This window comes from Scheffersomyces spartinae (genome assembly GCF_019049425.1).
Source record: "Scheffersomyces spartinae strain ARV_011 chromosome Unknown scaffold_24, whole genome shotgun sequence".
NCBI classification, from domain to species: Eukaryota; Fungi; Ascomycota; class Pichiomycetes; order Serinales; family Debaryomycetaceae; genus Lizanozyma; species Lizanozyma spartinae.
Genome location: NW_025065071.1, coordinates 39,554 through 55,148, shown reverse-complemented (window position 1 = coordinate 55,148; position 15,595 = coordinate 39,554). Strand labels below are relative to the sequence as shown.

The window sequence follows — 15,595 nt, the reverse complement described above, 5'->3', positions numbered from 1 at the left end:
CATCGGTTTCGTTTTAAATTAGTGACACTTTATTTATAGTTTCTTCTGCTGCTCCTGACAACGGGTTAAATTAAGAACCTCTAAGCCATTCTTCTGATACCTACAGCTGCCATAATAGGCGCAAAAATGACTTCATAGATCCAGTTTTGCGCCTTGTTCCACCATCTGCATAGTCAGCCAAGCCTTCAGAGTAGGGTAATAGAACAAATTTGGCGTTCATTGTAGGGATTTATGACGTCGATGATAATGAATAATATGCTGGCACTCATCGCCCAGGAATACATCACCGAGAGTTAATTTAGTATATATGAAACGCATTTAATAACGTCAACATTTTCTGCCTATATTCCTCTTTCTCTTCTTTATCACTCTTTTGATCCTCTTCTTCCGTTTACTCATTCATTCATTCATATCTTTTTAACTACGTTTTAATTTTCACATCTGCATCATGAAATTGTTTCACTACTTTATTTATTTTTTCACGTTGGTTCAATTAGCCTTCTCAGCTGATGCCACTACTACAACGGCCACTACTACAACGGCCACTTCTACTTCAGTAACTTTGGTTTGGGCTACAGGTACCAACTCACTAGGTATTACTACCGTGACACAACTGGTTTTCACGCAGACCTTCATGAAAACATACACTACAGCTATTGTAACATGGTCAAGTGGAGAAATTGGTTTAGGCTCACTTTCAGGTACTGTTGGACAAATAAGAAGTTATACCATGACCACTATTTCCCAAGCAGGTGGAGATTCATTGATTAGAGGTGGTTCTGGTATTATGAACTCCAACGGACTTTGGATCAGTTTGCTTGTTGCCTTAACATTGGTGTTTACCATTTGCATGTAACAAAGACATGATTTTAAAGTACTGACTTCACTGTTGGAACGTCGCAATTTAAGACCATTCAGTCTCTCGTTACCACTGGATAAATAATGTCATGTAATACTCGTCATAATCATTCCATTAATATTATCATATTTCATTTTATCACATTTTGTATCACTCGTCTCGTCCCCTTTAGGAAGCCGTATCTCGATTCTAATCTGCATTCTTAAACTTATAATGTATATCAGGCTATAAATACCCTTTTCAAATAATCTATTTCATATGCTTCTCAATAGTTTTTCACTATCGTTGTCAGACACGAATGCTCGGGACTGCAGGTAACTAATTTGCAGCCTAATTTTAGATGGATCCTTCCTTCCTTCCTCCTTTTGGAGCTATACATTGTTGAGGCAGATTTACCTCCTTGGGATCAACAGTAAAGTGTAAAAGAAAGTACATGAGCCTACATTGTGTGGGTCTTTGGGTGTCATGAGCAAAAAGAGTAGTTGGTGCGAGTAAGCATGCCTTTGGTGGTTGGCGTATAGGCCAATCATACCATCACAACTCGGTTGACTACTATATGTGGAATATACAATGGGTTCATAGAATACAATTGATCTATATTATTACCTTTATGATATTGTAGCGCATAGCTTCAAAGCGAATAGTTTCAAAGAAGGGTGTCCAGAAGCATTAATGACGTTGTCATATACCACTGATTTTTGACTGAAAAATGTTGTTATCTAAGCAAAGTTTGTGTGGGTTCATCATCTTGTAAAAAAACGCTATTAATAACATCCGTAAAAAAATTCATACACATAAAAGGGCTGCTGATCAAATACTCCTTGTTCTACCCAAGACTAGTTCAGTTTTATTACCCTTATTAGAGTATACTAGAATTCCATTTATCCATTAGTAGGCCATGAGCGCGTCACGTGACCATCACAAAATTTTAAACTGTGGAGTCTTCGATTATTATGATCTAATAATCAAAACCCTTAGTACACCCATATAAATATTTATTGTTCAATCAATGTCTGTAAATGTTTATACAAACTCATTTTAAGTGTCAGATTGGTATCTCTTTTGGAGTAAGATAATATGGCCAATTATAACTCTATTTTATCAGAAACAGACGCTTTAGTATCCTCTACGAATGTCCGACAAGAACATGCATCTGGCTCACGGGATCATTTGCAAAATCAAGATCAACACTTAGAAGGTGATTTGCAAGAAAATAAACTACATAATCAAAGAATCAAATTCCCTCTTAAATCACTTGTATTGGAGAACAAGGGATCAGTTGCCAGAGATCATTTGGCCAACGAAAGAACGTTTCTTGCATGGCTACGTACTTCACTTTCCTTTATCACTATCGGAGTTGGTATCACTCAATTGTTTCGTATTGAAGCAGCTCGTTCATCGAATCTCACTCTCAAGGGACTGACATTATTCCTATCAAACGATTCTGACGAAGCTATTAATCATTTTGGGAAACCCTTGGGAGTTACATTTATAATTTTGGGCATTTGTACATTGATTTATGGGTCTTTAAAGTTCTTTAGAGTTCAATGGTTTTTAACGCAGAATAAGTATCCTGTTTCTCGTATTGGACTTGGTTTATTGATTGCTGCAGTGATTGTAGCTGTATTAATTACCCTTTATATGGTTCTGCAAGCAGATACATGATGAAATATGACGGGCCGGAACTGTACATATACTAGCATTATATTACATACGAATTAACCATTTAGGTCATACTCACGTTGTACATGCTCTACTGTCCCAATCATATAGTAGTTGGTGTTCTATGCATAAATACGTATACAATGTCGTATGTATAATGTCGTATCTTAAACTTTGCAAACCCTAACAGATCACGTGAAACTATATGGCTCTCCCCGTCACATAAGCCCTAACTGAAACAGAGGTCGCACTCCGACATACAGTTGCCTTGAAGTGCACAATATTTTGGGTCATGTGACCAGAACCACCAAAAAAAGATCCAATGCAATTCTCGCTGACTGAGGAAGGAGAAAAAAATTTCCAATACTAAAGACTAATCAGTGTTTCTATCTACGATTCCCTATCTACACCGTTATTAATATCGATATATCAAAATGGTATGCATACATTACTATTGATAAGTAGTGTTGGATGTGATGGGAATGAAGTGAACACGAAATGAAAGACCAAAGGTCATTGAAACGAATGCGGTAATTCTCATGGTGGAAATCCTACCAGATACTGTTGCCCACCGTCAAGTAATATTGGAATGAACCTGTCCAATGAAGAATCAATGGCCATAAAAAAGTCAGCCTCCACGTTGTGTTATGATTGCAATGGTTGACAGTCCTTTTCCGTTTGTAGTGACCCCAATAAACAACAAGTGAGAGGCCACAGAGTCACCGACTAAAATTTTCACTTTATTCCATCTCACATTTTACACTATTTAACCATAATAGAACTATAATTACTAACATCTTTATAGGGTAAAGTTCACGGTTCCTTAGCTCGTGCTGGTAAGGTTAAGTCTCAAACCCCAAAGGTTGAAAAGACTGAAAAGCCAAAGTCTCCAAAGGGTAGAGCCTACAAGAGATTGTTGTACACTAGAAGATTCGTTAACGTTACCTTGACCAACGGTAAGAGAAAGATGAACCCTTCTCCATCTTCTCAATAAATGGGTTAACAGAATATATGTACACTATATATATTATGACATGCTGGTTGTGATGAAGTATTGGTTTATTACATTAATCAATTAAATTATGGCTATGTACTGTATAAATCTAATATAAATCTTGCTTATGATTATGAATGTATATATATTATGCTACCATTGAGGTTTTAAGAAATATGAATACACCCTAGATCGAATTTCAGCAGACCCTTTATCATTTTCAAACATTGGTTTCCATTGCACCAATTCGATTTGCTCTGCCTTGAAATCATATTCTTCACAAGTAGTGAAAAACAGTAAATCGTTCTCCAAAAGCCATGGTCTATGAGGTGAAAACACAACTATACATTTACCATTCTTTCTAAGAGCACGACGACATGTGCTTAACAATTTGTGATGTTCACTATGGTTAAACACCAAATCACTAAGAATAATCAAGTCAAACTTATCCTCCTCTGAGATCTCATCTTTCTGTGAATCATTATAAAGCAATTCTCCCAAACTATTACCCCAAATATATCCCTTGACCATATAAGAAGATGTTACCGGGTTGTGTTGAAAATTGTAGTCAATGTTGGCGATTAAATCAGCTTCTGGATAATCTGTACATAAGACATAGCTTGCATTATTCAAAGCACTAACTATACTGGGTAATCCAGCAGCAGCACCCAATTCTAAAACCTTCTTATCTCTAACAATCTCAGGATGAGCATTAATGTAATCAGCAGTGTAGATACCAGCATTCCAAAGGTAGTTCCCCCAAAGTGGAGATGATCCTACAAGACGAAGTGGAATAGTAGTACCATTGATTTTGTTTTCGTAGTTTGCAAAATGTGGTTCTGGTGGAGGAGGTCTGAAATCTTCAGGTTCCTCAAAAAGCGTGTTGGAGCCAAGATCTAAATCGTCGTCAGACATGTTTGTCAGGAGGAGAGTTGTTACGGCTAAATGATTCATTGAATAGACGTCTATGTATAGAGATGGGTAGGTTGTAAAGTTGACTCGATGAGATGAAAGTCACGTGACCAAATCTTGGGGATAGCATAATGCTATTGATAGTGGTTAAAATTACAATATAGTAACCAACTCATTCGTATAACGATGATGCAGTAAAATAAAGAACTTACAGTATAGTTTAATAGAGCATATAGTACAGATAACAGCATTAATCATTTTAACTAAGTTACTTCAACTGTCTCCATCCCCCGGTGTTACCCGGACATCAAGAATTTTGACTATACCAAGACTACACTTTCTACACAAGGTATGTCTCTACTGACATACTGTAGACAATGACCTAACCACCACCTAACCATTATCTCAAACCTTACTATAAAACAGTAGTTGAATCCACCCCCACACCACACTTACCCTTCACTTCCATTGACTCGACCCGCACTGGGAAAAAATTGGTTGGTGGGTGAATCTCTAACCGAAAATCAAAATTGACATCCACCGTTAAAAAACCCGCTGGACGTGCTCTTCTTCACCACCAGTAATCAATCGGATTGTAAAAGAAATCGACTACGGAGTTTTGAAAGTGGCACACCGTATGAGAAATCCTTTTTACAACGACCCCTTACTTGTGCTACTTTATCCTAGTTTGTTTTATTTGTTTGAAGAAATAATAATTTAATCAACCAACCAATGACAAATCAACCTGACCCTTGGAATAATCACCAAAGACCGTTGGGGCAACAGTTCAAGTATGTACCAACATTCATGATCAAAGCTATAATCATCATCGTCAGTGTGAGGTTATCTGATTCAAGGCCCTTTAGTTGGACGAATTGAGTTCTTAGAGGCCCAATCCATCTATGCGAAAGCTGTTGTTATGTATATGCTAGCCACATCTATTATGCCCTATTAACGTACCATGATATGACGTGCCACTAACCTTGAGAATATGATTATTAAGCGACACTTTACATGTTCCAGTTACTAACAACCAATCCTCTTTAGCCGTCAACCTCCTCCAGTGTTGCCCCCTCCCGCTACCTTAGAAGCAAGTATGTGTCAATCAATCGCAGTGAGAATCTACCTGTTCATAATACTAACTTATTTTTAGGTGGCCAAAAGTTTTATCCCTTACCTATTCCAAGTTTAGGAAACGGATCTGGTCATTTGCAATCGACTCATACATTCAATATTCCCTCCATTAATCCTGCAAGCGAGTCACCGGTTCAAGTATGTGTATAGTCAACTATTCATTTGGGTTCATCATCATCAGTAATACTAACGCTAACTTTTAGGAACAGAGACAACTTCCTCAGCAACAGGGAAATCCTCAACCTCAACCTCAACCTCAACCCCAATCCCAATCCCAGGCGCAACCTCAGGCTCAACACCAGGCTCAACCCCAACCTCAATCACAGCCACAAGCACAACAACCTCAGCCACCCCAACCACAGCAACAATCCCAACCTCATCAACAACAACAACAGCAGCAGCAGCAACAGCAGCACCACACCCCACCACCTCAGCAGCAGCAACAGGATGCCAAAAGACCGTCATTTTCACTCCCAATGCATCAATCTTTGGTATCCTCGGTCATCAACGCTAGTCAAGGTCAAGGTGGTCTGGAGGCTAGCGGGTTACCAGGTGCGAATGCTCAAAATGCCAATGCAGCATCTGTCATGGGCCAAACATCGCTGTTGATGTCTCTGGCAGGCGTTCCAAACCGCCTAGCAAGTACTAGCTTTTACAGACCTTTGAATGTCAAAGATGCTTTATCCTACTTGGATCAAGTTAAAATCCAATTCTACAATCAGGCGGAAGTTTACAACAATTTCTTGGATATCATGAAAGATTTCAAGTCGCAAACGTATGTATTATTTTATTAGGTCCCTCTCATCCATTCCTGATATCATCAGCTCATTACTGTGGACGGTTGGACGATCGGCGAAAAGAATATTTTTAGGGCCGACGTCGTGTATGACCGAAGTATACTAACATAAATCCTATAGCATTGATACACCTGGCGTGATTGATAGGGTTTCTACTTTGTTTAGAGGACATCCTAACTTGATCCAAGGATTCAATACGTTCTTACCTCCTGGGTATCTTATTGAATGTTCACTGGATCCTTCTGACCCCAATCCAATTACGGTTACAACTCCGACCGGAACTACCACAAAACCAAATATTAGTGGGTTCAATGTTTCCTCGCAACCACAGAGTCAACCTTCGGTACAGGGACAGGGACAACAACCCTCATATACTCTGGATCAAGCACAGCAGCAGCAACAGCAATCTATTGAAACTGCTTCTGCTCAACTTCAACAGAATTCTCCTCAACAACTTGAAACTCCAACAGCAAACAGTCAAATTGAATTTAATCATGCTATTTCATATGTGAATAAGATCAAGACAAGATTTGCATCTCAGCCTGACATATACAAGCAGTTTTTAGAGATCTTGCAGACCTATCAAAGAGAACAGAAGCCCATTGGTGAAGTCTATGAACAAGTTACTGTTTTATTTGCTCATTCTCCAGATTTATTAGAGGATTTTAAGCAGTTCTTGCCTGATACTTCTAATCAGGCGCAAGTACTGTTGCAAATTCAACCACAACTCCAAGAAGCTCACGCTCAACAACTTCATGCTTCCCAAGGTTATGCTGCTCAAGGGTATGAACAACAACAACAACAGCAGCAACAACAACAGCAGCAACAACAACAGCAGCAACAACAACAATTAGGCTTCTATACCGCTGTTCAACAAGCGCAACAATTACCTCCTGTGGGCAACTTTCATCTGAATGTTCTTGGTAATGCTGGATACCCTGGTGAACAGTTTGGACAACCAAAACAGGCAACATTCCAAGCTGTTCCCCAAGCTAAGCCAGAGGCTGGAAAGTTCCAATCTAATGAGCCTGTAGGAGGAGGTTCAAAGAAAAAGAAGTCCACCACTAACAATCAAATCGCTTCCGTTCCAACCGGTGAAAACATTCAATTCCAAGCAATGGCCAACCAAGATGCTCAGTTCTCCAATGTGCGTAAGCCTATTCAACCCACTACTAAAGGAGGAGCTGGTAAAATCATGGGGGGGCCCGCTGTGCCACAATCAAGTGCTACTGCTGGTCAAGGAGTTGTCGGGACTTCTACTACCAAGAATGGGAACGTTGTTGCTGCTCATCCTACGTTAATTCCTGGAATACCCGAACCTATTTTACCCACCTCGTCCAATAAGACATCCACTTTATCAGAAGAAATATCATTTTTTGATAAGGTTAAGAAAGCCATTGGGAACAAGCAAACTTACAATGAGTTCTTGAAGGTTTTAAACTTGTATTCACAAGATATCATTGATAAGAATATTCTTGTTCAGCGTGTGAGTGGATTTATTGGTGATAACCACAACGATTTGATCACTTGGTTTAAAGCGTTTGTTGGATATAATGAAGGTCCACAACACATTGAAGAGATCACTTTTAGAAAGCACCAATTGGAATTGTCGTTGTGCAAGGCTTATGGTCCTTCTTACAGACAACTCCCCAAGGCAGAGACTTATATGCCATGCACTGGTCGTGATGAGATGTGTTGGGAAGTCTTAAATGATGAATGGGTTGGTCACCCTACTTGGGCCTCCGAAGATTCTGGGTTTATTGCCCATAGAAAGAACCAATATGAGGAAATCTTGTTTAAGATTGAAGAAGAACGATTGGAATATGATTACTACATGGAATCCAATTTGAGAACCATTCAAACGTTGGAAACCATTGCTAATCGAATTGCCAACATGACTCCCGAACAAAAAGCCAATTTCAAGCTACCTCCCGGATTGGGACACACCAGTCAAACCATCTACAAGAAAGTGATTCGGAAGATTTATGATAAGGATCGTGGATTTGAAGTCATTGAAGCTTTACACGAGAACCCATCCATTGCTGTACCCATTGTATTAAAGAGATTGAAGCAGAAGGATGAAGAATGGAAACGTGCTCAAAGGGAATGGCACAAGGTTTGGAGAGAAATGGAACAGAAGGTTTTCTACAAATCTTTAGATCATCTTGGGTTAACTTTCAAGCAAGCGGACAAGAAGTTACTTACAGCCAAGCAATTGATAAGTGAGATTAGTACTGTTAAAGTTGAGCAACAGAATAAGAGAATTCATCCCTTAACTCCCAAGGCACAGGAACAGTTGAACTATAAGTTTGAAGATGTTGATGTGTTGATGGATATTTTACGTTTGGCCGATGTTTACATCAACAAGTCGTCCAATTATTCCGCCAATGATCGGGAGAAGCAATGTAAGTTCTTCAGGTTTTTTGTCTCCTTATTCTTTGGCATTCCGACGGAAACCATTGAAGCAGCCATGGCCTCAAGATCCAAGACTTCTGATGAAAACGGAAGTACGATCACCACCACTAATTCTACCAGCAGTAGCACCACCACCACCACCACCATAGAAGAAGTATCGACTGACAACGGTTCAAGTTCAAGTTCAAAGAAGAGATCAAGAGACTCTGATTTGCTACGTGATGTCTTAAGAAAACAGTCTAAGCAACGTAAGGACGAACACAATGAAACCCCCTCATCATCGTCAAACGACGTTGCCACCGTGGACTCTGACGAGGGAGGAGCATCGACCAATGACGAAGGAGGAGAGGGAGAAGCAGAGGAGGAATTATGGATTAAGGTTGCACAGTCCAAAGTGGCTCCCTCAGAAGATAGAATTGAACAGCACAGACGGGAGAAGTACAATCTTTTTTGTAACACCACGATCTATGTGTTCTTCCGTCATTTGAGGTACTTGTATGAAAGACTCTTGGAGATCAAAAAGTTGAGTCCTGAAGTTCAAAAAGAGATTAAAGCCCGAAAGATTCCGCAGTTTGCAAAGGATTTAAACCTTGTAGCCCACCAATTAGAAGACATGGGCATAGTGCTAACTGGTGATAGTGATTGTTATAATCAAGTGCTCTTATTGGCTGAACGGTTGATAGAAGGAGACTTTGAACATCAATGGTTTGAAGAAGCTTTGAGACAGGGGTTCAGAAACAAGGCCTACAAGGTTTACACTGTTGATAAGGTTGTACAAGCAATGGTTAAACATATGCATACGATGATCACCGACTCCAAGACATCGGAGATGATGGTTTTGTTTGAACAAGACAGAAACTCTCCCACCTCCACCGCAAAGGAGCAAATTCTCTACAGAATTAAGGTAAGAACGTTGATGTCCAATGAAGAAAATATGTTCAAGATTTCGTTCAAAGAAGGTGAAAACACAGTGAACATTCAATTTGTAGGATTGGATGATTTGACTATCAATGATCATGAAAATGCCGAACAAGAATATAACTATTATGTTACCAGTTATGTGATGAGCCACCCCACAGAGGGTGTCCCTGCTTCCAAGATCAACATGCCGTTCTTAAGGTCATTTGTTGAGAATGTACCTGAAGAGCAGATTGAAGGTCGTGCCAGTTCTGGACTCAAGGTGTTTGTTTGTACCAGTTCGTACCGGTTATTCTTTGAGGCTGGTTCCAGCGATGAGTTCATAGCCAAGTCGACCTACGTTCGGCCAGCTGAAACTTCCAGCGCTACCACGTCGAACGCTGAAGGTATTACGGCTTTAGCAAAGTATGTGGAGGACAAAGAGACCGGCTGGAAACATCTGTTGGAAGAAGGACTCAGCGAAGAAGAAGCCACTTCCAGAATTGACCTTATATTTGAGAAGGGAGCCAAGGGCTTATTGGAGCATTCTCAAGCCGATGTTGAAATGACAGAACCAGGTAAAGCTGATGCTGATGCCACAGTGGTAAATGATACTACCATCCAACATGACAACGACACCACAACCGATGATACTACTGCTAACCATGATTCAATGGATATATCGGGTGCCACTGAAACTGTCACAGAGACTGCAACAGAAGCTCCTGCTTCCGAGGCTGCTGCCCGTGAGGCTGCTGCAACAGAAGCCACTGCTTCCACTGCTTCCGCTCCAACCACCACAACTGAATTACCACAACTGAATTAAAACAAACTGATTAATACTGTTATTTTTTATATTAATACAATACTCTTTATCAACTCACGGCTTGTCTTGCCAAACGTTCAAGTTGCATGTTATGAGCAAGTAGTTCTCTCTGTTCCAACCGTCTGGCCACAAAGTCCTTGTCATCATTTAAGAGGAGCAACCGTAGCACGATATCCTCTGTCAAAGAGTCTGCAATGAAGCCCATTGGATTATTATCAACGGGCGGGGGTGGTCTTCTTTTAGTAGTGGCTTTGGCTCTGGCTCTGGCTCTGGCAGCACCAGCAGAAACAGACTGGTGTCTGATGATAGTCGATGTTGCTCTGGATAGGTGTTGGTGATGATGTTGGGGAGTATTATTGGTGGATTTTGGAACCAAGTTATTCTTTAACCGAAGCACATTGATGTAGGCTGAAGACAATTCGTCCAGTCGATGGTGGAGCTCTTCAACGGTCAAAGTATAATAAAGTCGAACAAATAAAAGAGCTTGATATTGTTCGGACTTCAATTCAACCATGGCTGGCCCATTCCCTTCATTATAAAAGAAAATACATAGACCATCCAACCAAGCGAATACAATATAGATTTCATTCAACGTTAGTTTCCTGTCCTTAGTCATGGAGTTGACCACTGAAGTTATCGTCGACAGCCATTTAGAAGAAGAGCCTCCCATTTGCAACGAAGATCTTATAGATTTGGAAGTTACTAACTTGGGTAACATTAAATCGTCAGCACTTTGAAGGATAACGTTCCAAGTTTGAACCATTACTTTGAAGAATAAGTTTTTACTCAAGTTCAACTTCAACACTTCCAAGTTAACGTTTAAATAATCGTATAATGGTATCATGGCATTCAAAATCTCTCCATCTGTTGGTTCAATGTTCCCGTTACTACCACAGATGGTCTTTAAATTATCTCTGGAGAAACCAAAATGAATAAACCGAGAGAACTTCTCCACAATTAATTTAATACATCGTTCTTGACATCTCAGAATATCTCTATGAGCTTTGCCTATTAAGAAAAGGACATCATCTCTTTCCTTTTCAACAGCTATCTCCATCAAAATTCTGGATTGTTCGTTGTTCAAGTCAAGGATTGCTTCCTGCGCAATCCCATCCTCTTTAAATGTACGAGGACTCAATTCCAACTTGGCTTTACCCAATGATTCATGACCATCCCAAACATCAACCACCACTACGGCCGATTTATTCGGGGGAATATTCACATCAAATTCTTCATCCCATTCCGGATCATACGTTCCAACCAATGCTCTGGTTTCACCAATAATTTCCAGTCCAATCTTTAAAGTAACATAGGGATGAATAGTAGCCGAGATTCTCTTGAGGTTCTCTGCTCTAACAACTCTCAAAGAGAATAAATGACTGGTGTATCGACTACTTGAGCCTGGATCAATAGATTTCAATGTAGTGGAAATATTCTCCAATTCCAACATTTCCTCCAACTTATCCAACTCTTTGATGATCCCAGAAAATTCATTTAAACCTTGACAGATCTCAGGACTAAAATTAAAAGCTTCAATTTTGGCATATTTGTTACCTCCATTTTGAAAATTGTTCACTGCATTCTTAACATCATCGAACCAACTACTCCCCACTCCTTGTTTCTTTTGTTCTGCTCTTAAAAGCTTGGCTCGACGTTTCTCTTCGTCTTCTAGCTCCTTCACAATGTTCTTCTCAATGACTGAAGAGTACCGTAACACCGAATGCGAAACACTTTTAATCACAATGGTATAAATACTGGCCATCTTTCGCATAGGAGCATTCAAATCCAATAAGATATTCAAATAATTCCTAATCATAAAGAATAAATCTTTGGTATTGGTAGTTTGAGAATCAGAGATCAAATTATCTACTATACCATTGAACTTGTCTTCCGCTTCTTCTGCCATTTGTTTAAGATGTTGCAATAATGAAGACTCTAATTCCGAACTGTAAACAGGAGAATTCGGGCTATATCTTCTGAATCTGATCTTGAAATCTTGTAAAGACTTATAGAAATCCAATGCATCATCATATCTAACCATAGTAATGCCTTGATCATGGTTGGACTGGATATATTTGATTATCCCCACCAAATCTCGTTTAAACAATTGCATTTGAGTTATAGCAACAATATAAGGAATGTCCAAGAAGCCAAGCAATGGTTGTTTGAACTTCTTTTCGAGTTGTGCCAAATCTCTCACCAAATTATTGGCAATATCTGCAACATGACCAAAAGTAAGTGAACTATCTCGAGGTAAAAGGCCCATATAATTGGCATATTTTTTTGTAGATGCTTTGGAAAGAGCTGTAGAAAGCTTTTCTTCCCAAGACTTCATGAAGGGGGCATCTGCCACTTGAGAAAACAATGGATCCACCTTAATATAGTCGTCCAAGAAGATTAAATAAGGAAGAAACTTGGGTTTGTTCTCTTTATTAAAGATTTGCAGTAAACATTCCTTTATCCCCCGGAATGTAAGCTTATAACATGCAACTAAACCTCCTACCCATTCCTTTTGGTCCTGAAGCGACCATTTAGTATCCGGGTCATCATCATGACCTTGAGGTAAATGGACATCACATAATTTAAATACTTCCGATGCCATGTCCAAGTTAATGAAATATGGTTGAACAGTGCTCTTTTCAAATTCCATGATTCCAGACCTTACAGCACCCGTGAATATCGACACAGAAATGGTAGGGTAATCTAGAAGCCATATTTTCGCAAGAATATGAAGATACTTCTGGAATTGGGATGAAAGCAAGAGTTCACCAGGGACAGGAGGGAATACCATAAGATACCTTTGAATTAAAGCAACGAAGTAACTTCTAGCATTGGCACGAGAAGGAATCATATAAGTTTCTTCACCAGAAGGGAGCGTTGGGTTAATCGACTTACTTCCTCCATTTAGTATGGAATACTTGGTACTCAAGTAGTCACAATTTTCGTATAGACGTTGTTTCCATTCTTCATAAGCTTTAACTGATTTGAAGTCTTTGGCACCCATTCCTTTATCCAATTGAGTTTTGAAATGCTGAATGTCCATTTGAATGGTTGAACATTGAGCAAACAGGCTAGACGAGATCACGTCCATTTGGAGCTTGATTTGGTCTACGTCAAAGAGCTTTTCCACCAACGATATCATTCCTTGGTCCATGTCTGTGAGACGGAAACACGGTTGAAGGTATTCAGCGGGGGCAGCACCAGCAGTAGCAGCACCAGCAGAAGCTATATTACTTGTAGCACCAGCAGAAGCTGCTGAAGAAGCTGCCGATTTCGCCACAAGACTCTCCTTGCTCTCGATCAAGTGATTCACGAGCCCAACGTTCTCCTTGTCCACCAAGTCAATAAGAATATCAACAAACTTGGTGGCAATCCGAAAGGACTCGCTACTAATGTTGGGTTCTGGTTCATGCATCTTGATCAATTCCTTGGTGGCACAACTGATGAATTTCATCACTAAGAACTGCAGCTGTTCCCTGCTCACGTCCTTCTTATACTGTGGGTCTAAAAGAAGGGTGTAGAAAGAGATCAACGACCTTCGACACTTGTCGTCCAAATCTTTATCTGACGTTCGGTACATGATGTCCTGGAGTCTCTTCTCAAGATGCACAAACAACGACGAGGGGAGGCTGGTATCCATGATCCGGGAATTGCGGTGCAGTCTTGAAGATAATGACGATGATGATGACACGCTGAGCGACTCATCTTGATTTGGGACCTGTTTCGGAGTCCGGAACCGGACTTCATTTCGATACTCCAATATGATCACCTTAAGTACTGCTTCATACACTTTGTGGATATCAGCAGGTTCATAGAAAGGCTGCTGGTTGCGCGTGGTTCTGGTTGTAGCCATGCTGGAAGCCTCGCTGTGGACTCTAGAAATGTCGCCATTCCTTCGAGGGTGTGGTTGCGACATGGCCCAATGTGGTGGATGGGTGTGTGGGGTGTGTAGGGTGCCGTGTTGTTTGTATGTGTGCTTACGGTGTTAAAAGTTCGCGCGATCACCACAACACCCGAACACCAGAGGGCAGATTCTACACAATATACTTGACATAATACATATTTAATACAATAATCTAATTATGAAGAGTCAATATCTGACATGTCCAGTAGTTCCGATTGCATACCAGGTTCCTCGCTAGAAGCTGTAATTGGATATGGTGGTGATTTTTCACCGTTGATCTTGGACTCTGTTTGAGTGTCATCTTTGGGGAATATATGTTTAGAAAGGATCTTATTCATTTCAAACGCTCCAACCGATGCTAATAATATTGTTAGTATATGTCGTACAGTAAAGTGTTGTATCGTGCTGTGCTGGTGTCCGGCTGTATACATACGTTTTTTAAATAATGCTCTTAATTTTTCATCACAGATAATCTTCCTTTTATCCGTAGGGTCTTGTAGTTCACTCTCTTTAATGTATTTCCACATTAACTTCACCACTTGCGGTCTAGAACACAGATTGGTCTGAACAACTTGTGATAGCTCAGGCGAGAGTGCCATTTCCTTATTAAACCCTGTGTTCTTTTGTTTGGTGGAGAGTTGACGTTTCTTCGTTATAATCTTCTTTGTTTCTCGTGGCTTATCAACTGATCGAGTGGAATATCGTTTGGAGTCCATTCGTTGAAGTTTGGCAGCCAAGAGGGCATCTTTCTTTTCAATTTCCTTCAACCGTTCGCTATCGGACTTAACTTTGACTTTGGTGGTCGATGTTTCTTCTTCGTCGTCTTCGTCTTCCTCTTCAGCCTTTCGCTTATCTGCTAAATCCCAGTACCTGGTCTTAATCAACGCATTGATTTGTTTCTGTCTGTTAGTATAATACATTGCTGTTTGTGACGTCTGCTGCTTCCTAATACATACTTTGTGAGGCAGTAAATCTACTCCAAATAATTCTTGAAGTGCATTACGTATTCTCTTAACAGTAATCAGTTCTAAATCCGCTACACTTAGTATCGCCTATAATTGTTAGTATAAGTATTATTAGTATTGGATTAGACACGTCACATACATCAACAGTTGCAAGATATTTAGACCCATCATATTCATCGCTCATGTTGTTGCTTAATAGGGTTAATTGTGGGTGTGTTTATATTGGCTGA

General features: G+C 40.0%; 6 protein-coding genes across 6 annotated transcripts; 3 read left to right on the top strand and 3 right to left on the bottom strand.

Moving 5' to 3' along the window:
• Positions 1–663: 663 nt before the first annotated feature.
• Positions 664–2,524, top strand: KQ657_002842 (uncharacterized protein; the record flags this gene model as incomplete). Its single annotated transcript, XM_043193589.1, has 3 exons — positions 664–671; positions 721–812; positions 1,971–2,524. The coding sequence occupies 3 exons, from the start codon at positions 664–666 to the stop codon at positions 2,522–2,524; spliced, it is 654 nt and encodes a 217-aa protein (XP_043047258.1).
• Positions 2,525–2,664: 140 nt separating this feature from the next.
• RPS30 (40S ribosomal protein eS30) lies at positions 2,665–3,515 on the top strand (the record flags this gene model as incomplete). The annotated part of the gene is made up of 3 exons (XM_043193588.1): positions 2,665–2,669; positions 2,894–2,901; positions 3,334–3,515. The coding sequence occupies 3 exons, from the start codon at positions 2,665–2,667 to the stop codon at positions 3,513–3,515; spliced, it is 195 nt and encodes a 64-aa protein (XP_043047257.1).
• A 153-nt stretch (positions 3,516–3,668) lies between these two features.
• On the bottom strand, positions 3,669–4,430 carry NNT1 (S-adenosylmethionine-dependent methyltransferase; the record flags this gene model as incomplete). The annotated part of the gene is made up of 1 exon (XM_043193587.1): positions 3,669–4,430. The coding sequence occupies one exon, from the start codon at positions 4,428–4,430 to the stop codon at positions 3,669–3,671; it is 762 nt and encodes a 253-aa protein (XP_043047256.1).
• A 729-nt stretch (positions 4,431–5,159) lies between these two features.
• On the top strand, positions 5,160–10,496 carry SIN3 (transcriptional regulator; the record flags this gene model as incomplete). Its single annotated transcript, XM_043193586.1, has 5 exons — positions 5,160–5,212; positions 5,475–5,521; positions 5,581–5,699; positions 5,765–6,336; positions 6,479–10,496. 5 exons carry the CDS (start codon positions 5,160–5,162, stop codon positions 10,494–10,496), a joined length of 4,809 nt encoding a protein of 1,602 aa, XP_043047255.1.
• Positions 10,497–10,545: 49 nt separating this feature from the next.
• On the bottom strand, positions 10,546–14,136 carry KQ657_002838 (uncharacterized protein; the record flags this gene model as incomplete). Its single annotated transcript, XM_043193585.1, has 1 exon — positions 10,546–14,136. One exon carries the CDS (start codon positions 14,134–14,136, stop codon positions 10,546–10,548), a length of 3,591 nt encoding a protein of 1,196 aa, XP_043047254.1.
• Positions 14,137–14,576: 440 nt separating this feature from the next.
• On the bottom strand, positions 14,577–15,549 carry KQ657_002837 (uncharacterized protein; the record flags this gene model as incomplete). The annotated part of the gene is made up of 3 exons (XM_043193584.1): positions 14,577–14,758; positions 14,834–15,452; positions 15,505–15,549. 3 exons carry the CDS (start codon positions 15,547–15,549, stop codon positions 14,577–14,579), a joined length of 846 nt encoding a protein of 281 aa, XP_043047253.1.
• Between the last annotated feature and the right edge of the window lie 46 nt (positions 15,550–15,595).